This window comes from Xyrauchen texanus, chromosome 4, assembly GCF_025860055.1.
Source record: "Xyrauchen texanus isolate HMW12.3.18 chromosome 4, RBS_HiC_50CHRs, whole genome shotgun sequence".
NCBI classification, from domain to species: Eukaryota; Metazoa; Chordata; class Actinopteri; order Cypriniformes; family Catostomidae; genus Xyrauchen; species Xyrauchen texanus.
The window spans coordinates 39,701,914-39,715,730 of NC_068279.1; the positions used below are offsets into that span (position 1 = coordinate 39,701,914).

A 13,817-nucleotide genomic window follows, 5' to 3' on the forward strand; every position below is an offset into this window, starting at 1 on the left:
TTCCCTCCATCAGGGACAGTAACTGCGATGTTTTCTGTAATCTGGCTTTTTTGTGGAAGATCATAATTTTAGTTTTCTTTTTTTTTTTAATTGACTGTCAGTGACAAGTTCTGACAATAGTTCTCTAGTAGGTCCATGTGCTGCTGTAGCCCCTGTGCAGTAGCTGACAACAGCACTAGATCATCTGCATAGAGAAGAAAGTTAACTTCAGAGTTATTTACAGTAAGACCGGGTGTTACTGGTTGTTCCAGTTGCACTGCTTTAATGTAGAAGTTGAAGAGAGTTGGACTCAAACTGCAGCCCTGTCCCACTCTACGCCCTTGAGTGAAGAATTCTGTTCTTTTATTGCCAATTTTAACTGCGCACCTGTTGTCCGAATACATAGATTTGTTAGTGTCGTACATTTTATCCCCAATGCCAGATTGTAGAATTTTATAATATAGACCATCATGCCAAATGGAATCTAATGCTTTTTTAAATCAGCAAAACATGCATAAATTTTACCTTTGTTTTTTTTGATGAACGTGCTGGTTGACTATTGTGTGTAGCTCGTGAATGTGGTCGGTGGTGCGGTGGTTTGTTAGGAATCCAATCTGACTCTTACTCAAGACATTGTGCTTGGTAATGAAGGCCTGTATCTGAGTGTTCAGGATACAACAGAAAGTATTCTCCAGATTACTGTTCACATAAATGCCTTGGTAGTTATTGGGGTCGAATTTGACTCCATTCTTATATAATGGGTGTATTAAGCCACAATAGACAGTTTGCATTACCAGATTGAAATGTTTTAACAAGGTCAGCATTACTGCAGGGCTATGCTTCAGCATTTCTGTTCTGATGTTGTCTAAGCCACATGCCTTTCTGGGTTTCAGTTTCTTAAGTGCATCTGCCAATTCCTCTCTGCTTGTTACGAACCCTTTTGTTAAAAGTGGCTACGTAAGGGTTTCACAACATAAAGAAGGACACGTGAGACTCGAGTACGCTGCGATGACATTTATTACTAACAAACATCCAAGAACTCAAGAAACACGTATCACAAATAAAGAGAAATAACGAACTTCAAATAAGATAATGGTAACAAATATTAACATGACGACCAAAAAGTAATTTAAATAAAAGAAACGGAAAAACAAAAAGAAGGCTTGTTTGCTGGTTCTCTCTCTTCTCTGCCATACTCCGCTTCAGCGTCCTTGTTATAGTGGATTAGAAACGACTCCAACGAGGCGCAGGTGTATAATGATACACAGGTGCAGACCCATCAGTAACTCAGACACACAAAAAGAAACACAGAGTCATGACGTCATCACAAGTAGAGGAAAACACAAGACGCGAACCGTAACACTGCTAATCTGATAGTCTACAGGGTTTTGGTTATTTTTTATTTTAGATTCCAGTTGGCTTGATATTTCTGGAGACATTTATTTTAATACGTTTTTTTTAAAAGCCTTTCCATAATTCTCTGTTTTGAATGGCTATGCTATGTTGTTTATTCAGACTGTTTCATTTTTCCCAGAACTGATTATTATTAATTCAGTCTTCAATAACATTAAGAGTGTGGTTTGGGTGTTGTTGCTTTTTGTGGCGTATTGTATTTTTGTAATCCCTGAGTACTTCACAATAATTTTGTCTGATTTCAGCTTTATGTGGCTGTCTGTATTTTTTGTTAGAGATCTGAGAAGTTTTATTTTAATTTAACATTCTTTATCAAACAAAATTATATATAGTTTTCTTGTTTGTACAGAGTAGGTTTGCTTTGATTGAACACCATAGATAAATATAATTGTCAATCTTGTTAACTATAAACTGTGTTAATTTAAATCTATTGATTTGGTTGGACATTTCTTTGGAGCTAATTGCACTAATTGACTCATATTTCTTGGACCATTTATATGTTGGGTTTAGTTTAAACAGGTTGCTGGGCCATTGGTCTGTTCTATGGTGTTGAATTTTCTTTAGGAACACATTAATTTGACAGTGATCTGATAAGGAAGACTGTGGTCTGACAGTGAATGGACATATGTAGAAGTGATAAAGATTGGGAATTTCTGCCGCGTGATGAATCTTTTAGGTTTTTAGCGAAGACTCTTACACTCTCCTGGCTTAGGTGCACATAGTCGTATAAATCCTGTCGTTAGGCTTGGGTGGTGGGTAACGTAGATAGCAGTAAAACTGGAACATCTTTCTCCCTCCATGCGTTTAGCATGTATTGTTCGAAAAAGATAATTAATGAAGAGCAAGCATTCTGTTACACATTAATCCATGTATAAGCCTTATACTCAATAAACAGAGTGTAGGCCTATTGTGGTTGCATCAACGCTTTTAATTTGCCCTCTCGTCTGATGCAACAACATGAAGGAATAACAAAGCTACCATGTTTACATTATTGTTTATTATTGCATGTTTGTTTTTTTTAAATGTATTTATAATTCTTTTTACAAATTATATCTTAGCACTTATCACAAGATGTTTGCTTTAAGGAACCTACTGTTCATGTAAAGAAGGAAAAACAAAAGTGTTATAACTTTTAACAGAATTCATTGTCCTATGTTGTTAAAACCTTTGTAAACTCTTCGAAGAATTTAGCTCAATCCACAATGGACTTATTTTCAAAGACGCTCCAGAAATCACCAGGGTAAGCAAAAACTGTGTTTTTCTTGTCCACTATAAAAATAAAAATAAATATGTTTTGGGTATTTAAATAATGAAATAAATAAACATTAAAGAAGAAAAAAAAAAACAACTGTGCCAGTAATGAGCAGTATTTGCATGTGTGTATGTAGGTCACAGGAGCTGTGGGTTCTGTAAGTCAGAATGAACATGGGCTCAGAGACGGACCCCTGGTGGTATTTATAGTATACTGAGTCAGGGTCATGCACCAGCAGATCACTGCCATAAGCAAAATAGGGGGTAGAGAGACTGACATAAACAGCTGCTGAGGTATTAACTGCCGAGAAGCAACCATTTCAGTCAATTTGTTCAGTAAAGTTTGTTCTGAAGACATCAGACTCAAGCTCTTGCATTGAAATTTGTTTCTATATGTGTACTGTTGGTTTTCACACATTGTATAGCTAACAGGTATTCCAAAGTGTTTTTTTTTTTTGCATTGCAGTCTTTCAGTAATTTTAGGAAATACGTTTTTTGAAACATAAATATCAAATTATAACAACTCACATAACATGAGGACTCCAGTCATATCATAACCTTATAAAAGCTGTTTAAATATACATGGAGAGGCCATGCCATACTACAGCGCATCTGGAAAGTATTCACAGCGCTTCACTTTTTCCACATTTTGTTATGTTACAGCCTTATTCCAAAATGGATTAAACTCATATTCTTCTTCAAAATCCTACAAACAATACCCCATAATGACAATGTGAAAGAAGTTTGTTTAAAATCTTTGCAAATTTACTAAAAATAAAAAAATGAAAAAAATCACAACAAAATTGAGCTCAGGTGCATCCTGTTTCCACTGATCAGCCATGAGATATTTCTACAACTTGATTGGAGTCCAGCTGTGGTAAATTCAGTTGATTGGACATGATTTGGAAAGGCACACACCTGTCTAAATAAGGTCCCACAGTTAACAGTGCATGTCAGAGCACAAACCAAGCCATGAAGTCCAAGGAATTATCTGTAGACCTCCGAGACAGCCTTATATTGAGGCACAGATCAGGGGAAGGGTACAGAAACATTTCTGCAGCATTGAAGGTCCCAATGAGCACAGTGGCCTCCATCATCCGTAAATGGAAGAAGTTTGGAACCACCAGGATCCTTCTTAGAGCTGGCTGCCTGGCCAAACTGAGCGATCGGTGGAGAAGGGCCTTAGTCAGGGAGGTGACCAAGAACCCGATGGTCACTCTGACAGAGCTCCAGCATTTCTCTGTGGAGAGAGGAGAACCTTCCAGAAGAACAACCATCTCTGCAGCACTCCACCAATCAGGCCTGTATGGTAGAGTGGTCAGATGGAAGACACTCCTCAGTAAAAAGCACATGACAGCCCAACTGGAGTTTGCCAAAAGGCACCTGAAGGACTCTCAGATCATGAGAAACAAAGATTGAACTCTTTGGCCTGAATTGCAAGTCTGGAGGAAACCAGGCACCGCTCATCACCTGGCCAATACCATCCCTACAGTGAAGCATGGTGGTAGCAGTATCATGCTGTGGGGATGAATTCAGCAATGTACAGAGACATCCTTGATGAAAACCTGCTCCAGAGCCCTCTGGACCTCAGACTGGGGCGAAGGTTCATCTTCCGTCAGGACAACGACCCTAAGCACACAGCCAAGATAACAAAGGAGTGGCTACGGGACAACTCTGTGAATGTCCCTGATTGGCCCAGACTTGAACCGATTGAACATCTCTGAAGAGATCTGACAATGGCTGTGCACTGACGCTCCCCATCCAACCTGATGGAGCTTGAGAGGTACTGCAAAGAAGAATGGGAGAAACTGCCCAAAAATTGATGTGCCAAGCTTGTAACATCATACTCAAAAAGACTTGAAGCTGTAATTGGTGCCAAAGGTGCTTCAACAAAGTATTGAGCAAAGGCTGTGAATACTTATGTACATGTGATTTATTTTTTATTTGTTTATAAATTTGCAAAGATTTCAAACAAACTTCTTTCACGTTGTCATTATGGGGTATTGTTTGTAGAATTTTGAGGAAAATTATGAATTTAATAATGTAACACTGTTCAAGGACGGGACAGACACAAACGTCAACTTAAGGGGTAAGTTTATTTTTCTCTCTCTTTTGTTTGACAGTATGCTAGGGTTTGCTTTCTGGGTCGGGTTCTCCCTCTCGTGCTCTGTCACTCCTGCCCTTTTTATGCCGCTCTCCTCATGTTACTGAAATTAGAGACAGGTGTTAGTCATCATTTAGCTCAGGTGTGAGCGCCCTTACCGCTTTCTCTCCCGGACGGGCGCTTGACCACGCCCGCTGCCACATACCCCCACCGCCCGACTCAGGCCGGGCGTCATCCGCCTGCCTACCACTCCCCCATTTCTGGAGAGGAAGTCAGCGGCAGCCATCTGCACCCCGGCCTGTGGACCACCTTAAATTTAAAGGGCTGGAGAGCCAGATACCAACGGGTGATCCGGGCGCTAGTATCCTTCATGCGGTGGAGCCACTGGAGTGGGGCGTGATCCGAGCAGAGGGTGAAGGCCCGCCCCAGCAGGTAGTATCGGAGGGTGAGGACCGCCCACTTGATGGCCAGACACTCCTTCTCTACGGTGCTGTACTTAGTCTCCCTCAAGGAGAGTTTCCGGCTAATGTACAGCACCGGCGCTCTCTCCCTCCACCACCTGCGAGAGTACGGCCCCCAGCCCTCTGTCTGAAGCGTCCGTCTGTAAAACAAAAGGGAGAGAGAAGTCAGGTGCATGCAAAAGCGGCCCCCACAAAGTGCAGCTTTAATCTGTATAAACGCCTTTTGGCACTGCTCCGACCATTGGACCGGATCTGGAGCCCACTTTTTAGTAAGGTCAGTCAGCGGGCTGGTGACATCCGAATAATTAGGCACAAATCTTCTGTAATAGCCAGCCAGCCCCAGGAACTGCCTCACCCCCTTTTTGGTCTTGGGTCTAGGGCAAGTCGCAATCGCCATGGTCTTGTCAATTTGGGGTCGCGACCTGGCCATGACCCAAGTGGAACCCCAGATACCGTACCTCCACACGCTCAATCCAAGCACTTTTTTGGGTTTGCCGTGAGCCTCGCCTGCCGCAGCGATCTCAGGACGGCCCTCAGATGTTGCATGTGCGCTGCCAATCATTGCTATAAATGATGATATCATCTAGATAAGCAGCGGCGTAAGCAGTATGCGGTCTGAGGATCCTATCCATGAGGCGCTGAAACGTGGCTGGTGCCCCGAACAAACCGAAAGGAAGCGTCACGAATTGGTGTAATCCAAACGGCGTGGTGAAGGCCGTTTTTTCACGGGATATTGGTGTCAAGGGGATCTGCCAATAACCCTTCGTTAGATCCAAGGTCGAATAAAACCGAGCAGAACCTAACCGATCGAGCAGTTCATCAACACGGGGCATTGGGTACGCGCCAAATTTAGACACCGCGATTGACTTTTCTATAATCCACACAGAAACGGACAGACCCGTCGCTCTTGGGAACAAGGACGACCGGACTGGACCAATCGCTGTGAGATTCTTCTATTACTCCCATGTCCAGCATCGCGTCCAATTCTTCCCGAACTATTTTTTTTATGTTCGGGCAAGCGATAAGGGCGGCAACGTACCACTCACGCCCGCTCGGTCTCGATGTGGTGTTGTATGATGTCTGTACGGCCCGGTAGAGGAGAGAACACGTCCGCAAACTCCTTTTGCAGTTCGAAACCTCTGCGAAGTTGGCGTGGTGAGAGGTGGTCTCCACACGGAACCGGGTGTTAGGATCGCAGGCTTTGTTTACCTCCGGTCCGAGCTCCGCCTCTCCGAACTACCGTTGCCAACGCCACAGAGGCCGCCTCTTCCCTCCACAATTTTAGGAGGTTGAGGTGATATATTTGACGCGCCCCTCTATCGGCACGCTTAACTTCATAATCGAGGTCCCCTACTCGTCGTGGTGACCTCAAAGGGTCCTTGCCACTTGGCGAGTAATTTTGAGCTCGATGTTGGGAGTAATACAAGCACTTTATCTCCCGGTGCAAATTCCCGTAGCTGAGCACCCCTGTCATACAGCCGGCGTTAGCGTTCTTGAGCCTGGAGCAAATTCTCCTGTGTTAATTGCCCCAGTGTATGGAGTTTTGCTCTAAGATCAAGAACGTATTGAATTTCATTTTTGGCATTGGAAGGTCCCTCCTCCCAAGTTTCACGGATGACGCCGAGGACCCGCGTGGGCGTCGTCCGTGATAGCAGCTCAAATGGGGAAAATCCCGTGGAGGCTTGCGGAACCTCTCGTACTGCAAATAACAGGGGTCCAGCCACTTATCCCAATTCCTAGCGTCTTCGTGCACGAATTTACTGAATCATATTTTTTAACGTTTTATTAAATCGTTCCACCAGCCCATCCGCCTGAGGATGGTACACGCTAGTGCGAATCGACTTAATGCCCAACAATTCGTAAAGTTCGCGAAGTGTTCGTGACATAAATGTAGTGCCTTGATCGGTGAGGATTTCTTTCGAACCCCCACCGGAGATTATCTTGAAGAGTGCCCCTGCAACACTGCGCGCTGAGATGTTGCTCAGAGGCACTGCTTCTGGATACCGCTGCGTAATCCACCAGGACTAACACAAAGCGATGTCCGCGTGACGTCCGCTCTAATGGCCCGACGAGGTCCATTCCAATTCTCTCGAAGGAACCTCGATCAATGGAAGGGGCGCAAAGGCGCTTTTGGGGTGGCCGTGGGTTTACCAGCTGACATTCGCGGCACGCCGCACACCACCTGCGGACGCCACCGCCAATGCCCGCCAATAGAAACGGGCTATTAGACGAAAAAGTGTTTTCCGCTCCCCAGGTGACCGGCCATAGGATTATAGTGAGCCGCCTGGAAAACCATTTCCGGCGGCTCCGTGGAATCAACAATTGTGTCACCTCCTCCTTTGATTGAGCCGCCCTGCGCCACTCTATACAACCGATCTTTAATAACTGAAAAATACGGATATGAAATGGCGACACCCGGCCGGAGTTGTTGACCATCGATTACTCTCACTTGGTCAAAGGCGTGTTTAAGGGTTTCATCCCGCGACTGCTCCAGGGGAAGTCCCCTCAGGGAACTCCCTGAGGGAGGGGTGACCCTCGCCCCTTCCCTCGCCACTGGAGCAGCCGAGGACGGCCCCTGCCCGCCTCCCCGCCAAAGCATCGCGACATCACACATCTCTTTACTTTCATGCAGGACCCATCCGCACAGACTCCCTCTAATACATTTCTAAAATTTGGCCAATCAGTACCCAAGATTAGCGGATGGGTGAGGCGGAACTAACCGCTGCCTCCACACTATGCTTTTCTCCCCGAATTTAATCGCCAGAGTCACCAAGGGATACTTGTGAACATCCCCATGCACACACCTCACCCTCACTCGCTTAGCTGTGCCCAAAGCCTCGGGTCGAACCAAGCGTTGGTGGATGGTGGTCTGATTACAGCCGGTATCCATCAAAGCTTGGTATGTACCCCCTGGATCCTTACCGGATCCGTACGCTCCAGCCCGACCGGGGCAGCCTGCGGGACATCGGAGACCCGCACCACCGTCCCCACCTCCATCAGCGGACACTGATCCCGAAGTGGTCCGGGTCCCCGCACCTCCAGCAGACCGGCCCAGGCGCCACGGCCGCACCCGTGCTGGCGGGCGCCACCACCTGAGGAGGAGAGCGACTGAAAGACGGGGAAGGGTTGCTCGGGTTCTCCCACGACCGGGAAGCAGGTCGACTGTATCCTCCACGCCTGCGGGGGGCAGGAACGGGACCTGGGGAGAGAGCAGAGCGAGAGGGAACAGGGGGGGGGGGGAACAGGGGAAGACACAGGGGAAGGGGAGAGAGAGGGGGAGGGCTCATCTGCCCTTGGTATCGCCGCCAGGTGGTCCTCCGCGAGCTGAACAGCTGCCTCCAGCGACGCCGACAGGCGTCCCGGAGCCGTTGAACAAACGCAAACGGGCGGTCGGACTTCTCCATCTTCATGCTCCGGAAGAGCTGGCGATTCTCTTCCGGGCTCCGACCAACCCGCTGCAGGATGGCCCTCTTTAGGTTGGAGTAAGCCAGGAGGCTCATCGTTGGCAGTTGTTGCGCCGCGAGCTGTGCTTCCCCGGACAGGAGAGGAATTAGGCGGGCTGCCCACTGTTCGGGCGGCCAGCCCCAGATGTCAGCCGTCCTCTCGAACAAGTCGAGGAAGGCCTCGGATCATCTGCCACCCCCATCTTCTGTAACATGGGCGGGGGCAGTGTAGCGCGGTGTCCGGGTCGCGGCTGATGCTGACGCAGCCTCCTGGCTGAGGAGGCTCCGGATAGCGTAGTCGGTCCTCTGCCTGAGCCCGCATGACCTCAAAGAACCGCCGATCTTGATCCTGCCGGAGCTCAAGCAGGGTTTGTTGGTGGCCCTGATGGAGATTAGCTGAGGGACTGGAGGATTTCCGCCAGCTGGGAGGACTCTACGGGCTGACTTGGTTCCATCACAAAAAAAAAAATAGTCCCGGTTTCTGCACCACTGTAACACTGTTCAAGGACGGGACAGACACAAACGCCAACTTAAGGGGTAAGTTTATTTTTCTCTCTTTTGTTTGACAGTATGCTAGGGTTTGCTTTCTGGGTCGGGTTCTCCCTCTCGTGCTCTGTCACTCCTGCCCTTTTTATGCCGCTCTCCTCATGTTACTGAAATTAGAGACAGGTGTTAGTCATCATTTAGCTCAGGTGTGAGCGCCCTTACCGCTTTTCTCTCCCGGACGGGCGCTTGACCACGCCCCCGCTGCCACAAATAAATTTTGTAATAAGGCTATAACATAACAAAATGTGGAAAAAGTGAAGCGCTGTGAATACTTTCCGGATGCACTGTACTTGCTCAGTAACCATGCCATTATTGGACACGTTCACTCTTGAATTAAATGAATCATGGCTGACTGTGACTAGTGAATTTCTACAATGGCCCCTATAACTAAGCAAATATTGATTTAGAACGATGCTGCATGCACACAGCTAGGCCAGAAATGACACAAACAAAAAAGTTACTTAGTGCACCTTTAAAAACTAGTTGAAATGTGGACTATTTGGACCACAAAACATTATTCCACTGTTCTACATTTGATCTCAGATGAAAACAAACCCAGAAAAGTTGGCGCTTCTGGACAGTGTTGATGTATGGCTTCTACTTTGCATAGCAAAGCCTTAGCTTGCAGCAGTGAATGGTGTTAACAGACAAAGATTTACCAGAGTATTCATGAGCCCATGTCATGATATTCATTACAGACGAATTACAGTTTTAAAGACAGTGACGTCTGATGGACCAGAGGTCATGCACATTCAGAAGTGGCTTTCCAACAGGACAACGCCAAACCACATACTGCCTAGATTACAAGTGCATGGCTGAGTAGATTGGCCTACCTGCAGTCCTGACCTGTCTCTAATTGAGAATGTGTGGTGCATTATGAAGCGCAAAATAAGTAAAATTGCACAGCAGAAGACCTTCATTATGGATTAATTAAAATTTTTGTTAAATTATATCCAGTTTTTTACTTAGCCTGCACAGAAATACAAGTCTATTGGTTTGCAGTAATTATGCATCAAATTAATTTACATTCATTTGTTTATGTGGCCATACCACAAATAACAATGCTGTGAGAATCGTACAAAATAGCACATGAGGCTTGCTGCAATTTGAATTTAACAACATATACTATAATTTAATACAAACAACTTTCTGGTAAAAGTTAAAAATGTACTTGAAATGTTGACTATGAATACTTAAGTAATTTATTAATATGCATGTGAAACATTCAGAGTAAAATGTTATGTTCAATAACTGAATTTAAACAAACACAGTCCAAAAAGTGTTAAATTGTTCAAGGTGACTTGTTAAATAATCCATGATGGTTTAATTTAGGCCTACAACATTTCTTCAAATACAAGGTAAATATTCTGAAAATTACATACAATTTCAAGAAAATAGTAATCTGACATAACTCATTATGCAGTTTGAGAAAGTCACTGAGCAATTGTTCGCTCTCTTACTGTGATCGATATAATCAGTCAATCAACTTTAAATCACATATTCTGATTTGGCCTTAATCGATTTTAGCAGTATAAATGTTTGCATCATTATTCATTCTCTTCAAGCAAGGGCAACATTTCCAATTGATTCTTTTCCAAAGTGTTTCTCAAAACTTCATATTGCTTTGGCAGAAATTTAAAAATAAATAAATCAGGCTTAAAGATGTTTGCTGATTAGGGTAATGTTTTTATATATATATATATATATATATATATATACTTTTAATATAGATGGAGGGCACTTAACCTGAACAGAGGAAAGACACAGAGGCATTTTAAATCCTTTAGATGACATGCAATGGTCAGTAGAGGGGGATCCAGTTGAATGTTCCTATGGAGATCAGGGTCTGGCAAGTGCTAGAGGACAACCACACCATCTCCACTAAACTGTAATGGAGGAATCCCAAGGCAAAGCCACAACCTACATCTGTCAGATAGTGGCGACCCAGCAATATGCGGGATATGCCAACTAGAACTGCCCACAACACAAGTAAAATACGCAGAGGAACTGCAAGCACCAAGTGTGCCAGCAGGAATTTAGATACCATGGCTGCCCGGCTTGCATGAGCTGCTGGGAAAGAATAGATGTCCATGGCCAGGCAGTCGAGGAAACTGGGTGCCATTTCCCAGGGCCCTTTACGCTTTACCAACTTCTGCATGCCTGCTACAGTCATCACATCCAATAAGAGAGCTGCGAAGCAATGATAATGAAATGACTTTTTTAAATATACTGCATGATAAACATCATATGTACATTTAAATATCAAACTCTTTACTTGAATGGTTTAAAGAAGATATTAGCTTTATTTAATTTACAATTTAGTTAGAAGAATAATTGACAAAACAGTATAAAAGACAGTTGTTTTATGTTATTGAGACAAGTTATAAATATGCAAGGTATTGTAAGCCATAGTGAAAAGAAAAGGGTGGTGAAAAATAAGCATAAAGTCATTTTTTGTTAATGTTTTTTTTATTTCATAGAGCTGTGAACTGAGTAGTCACAATATCTGTCAGTCAGAACACAAATTCTTCTGTATTCCCTTATCCGCTGACCTACAAACCCGACAGCATCCTCAAAAGCTGCTAAAAAAAACCCTGTGCGAAAGCAGAACATTGTAAACACTTAAATACAGGTCAAAATCACAAGTTCTTGTCATTGACTAAAAGATCATGATGAAAATCCTATTCAAGGCCATGCTTTGAATTATATAGCCAACATAATTCATTTGAATTTCATTTGAATCCTCAAAATAGGTGTACAATTTTGGGGTAACAATATACATATAAATCTGTCAATTTCTTAGGGAGATTTATGAAAGCAGATATATACTTTTTAAAGGTCCAACAGCCTTAAACAGGCCTACACTGGAAATCTAAAATCCAATAGCTTTTAACGATTTAATGGGACAACGTTGTTTTTTTCTTTCAGTCATTTCTGAAAGAGGTCTAACGTGGCTAAGAGATAGAGACCCTACTTTCTCACAGTAGCACGTGTGGAACCAAAATATGAAAGTTTATATAGCGACCCACATTTTGAGACTATGGTACAAACTCGAAAATAGACATTCTCCAGTTTGCAATTTACAGCATCAATTGGCTATTTTCAGTTAAATATCAGAAAGTATCAGATCTCACCTAGCAGCAAATTGACCAAAACCTCTTGACCTGCCAACGTGTTGCTTCTTGAGAGACATAAAATTGTGCCGAAAATCCATGGGATGGCATGGCCAGTGAGCGCGAGCAGATTGACCATGGAGCGCATGCTTCCACATGATGATGTCGTGTGAGCGCATACACCGAGACTCTTGGACATGCAGATATCTATGGCCAGAAGAGAGTTCATGGCAATTCCTTTGAATGATGGGTGAAGCTGCATGCAGTCTTCCTCTGGTAATTCCTTCCTTTCTTTATTATTCTCCACCGACTCGTGCTGCACATTTTCACCTGGTTGGTGCTGACTTTGCTGCTGTCTCTGCAACGGCCTCCGTGCTGTGCCCCGAGCTTCAGCGTTAGTATTCTTCAAAGGCTGATTTAAAGACATAAACTCAGGTCTGTTCAGCACATTGGTACGCTCCCTCGCCCTGGATCGACTCTGGCTCGCAGGCATCTTGATTGTCTTAATACCTTCCAGTCTAAATGTGTTCTAGTGTCCACTACTTCACAATGAGAGACAGTGAACGGTGCATGTACCATGTCCATTCCCAGATCTTGTCTTGCTCTGTTCTAAATGTTGCGACTTCTATTCCAGTTAGACTATAAATAGGTATGCCAACCGGCTGGATATATAAGACTTATCCATGTGTAGCATGCTGATCTATTACAGCCAGAAAGTCAAGATAAACAACCGACACTGAACTTAGACAATATTATTTAGGCTATTTATGTGACTGTATTGCAAATATTTAATAGAACTGCAGTACTTCAGTAATGCCATGATGACATAATTTTATACTTCTACAATATTTTATATATATTGGGGTTCTTTGTTCTTTATATTGTCCACAATACTGCACAGGTAACAATGATCAATCTTCCAAAAATCTATTGGTTGTTCATGTCCAACTTATGTTAACATATGTAGCCAACAACTTTTAATGTAAAAAATTTTGCTATTACATGTTTAGAAATAAACATTAAACAAGATTAATACATTCTGTTAAAGTAGACTATTGTGTATTTATTTAATGCTAGTTCATGGTACTGATGATGTAGTTAACTTACTGTATGTTAACAAATAGTTGGCCTACACCTCATTGTAAGGAGTTTATAATCATATCAGCTACGTGAATAACAGTCCTTCACAATAAACGTATCACTATTGTTCGTTAAGTTATGCATTTAATACAGTAAATAGCTTACATGTGTCGACAATACATTATAGCCCAGGGCTACTATAACTTAGTAGTGTTAACCACTGGGCAGTGGCGGCTCAGTGGTTAAGGCTCAGGGTTACTGACCAGAAGGACAGGGGTTCAAGCCCCAGCACCACCAGGATGCCACTGTTGGGACCTTGAGCAAGGCCCTTAACCCTATCTGCTCCAGGGGTGCCGCATCATGGCTGACCCTGCACTCTGACCCCAGCTTAGCTGGGATATGTGAAAACTAATAAATTTCACTGTAT

At 43.9% G+C, this 13,817-nt stretch overlaps 1 protein-coding gene across 1 annotated transcript; it reads right to left on the minus strand.

The window, feature by feature from the left end:
• Positions 1 to 10,206: 10,206 nt before the first annotated feature.
• Positions 10,207 to 12,907, minus strand: LOC127642970 (inactive phospholipid phosphatase 7-like). Its single transcript, XM_052125457.1, has 2 exons — positions 12,332 to 12,907; positions 10,207 to 11,387 (listed from the first exon to the last, which is right to left on the minus strand). Exons 1-2 carry the CDS (start codon positions 12,801 to 12,803, stop codon positions 10,999 to 11,001), a joined length of 861 nt encoding a protein of 286 aa, XP_051981417.1. The 5' UTR covers positions 12,804 to 12,907; the 3' UTR covers positions 10,207 to 10,998.
• Between the last annotated feature and the right edge of the window lie 910 nt (positions 12,908 to 13,817).

Bases quoted from the DNA above. Each gene is read 5' to 3' on its own strand.
- LOC127642970 (XM_052125457.1), bottom strand. From the start codon at position 12,803: ATGCCTGCGAGCCAGAGTCGATCCAGGGCGAGGGAGCGTACCAATGTG. The intron at 11,388-12,331 runs GTGAGATCTGAT...ATTGCTTCGCAG, and splicing joins TTTGGTCAATTTGCTGCTAG to CTCTCTTATTGGATGTGATG.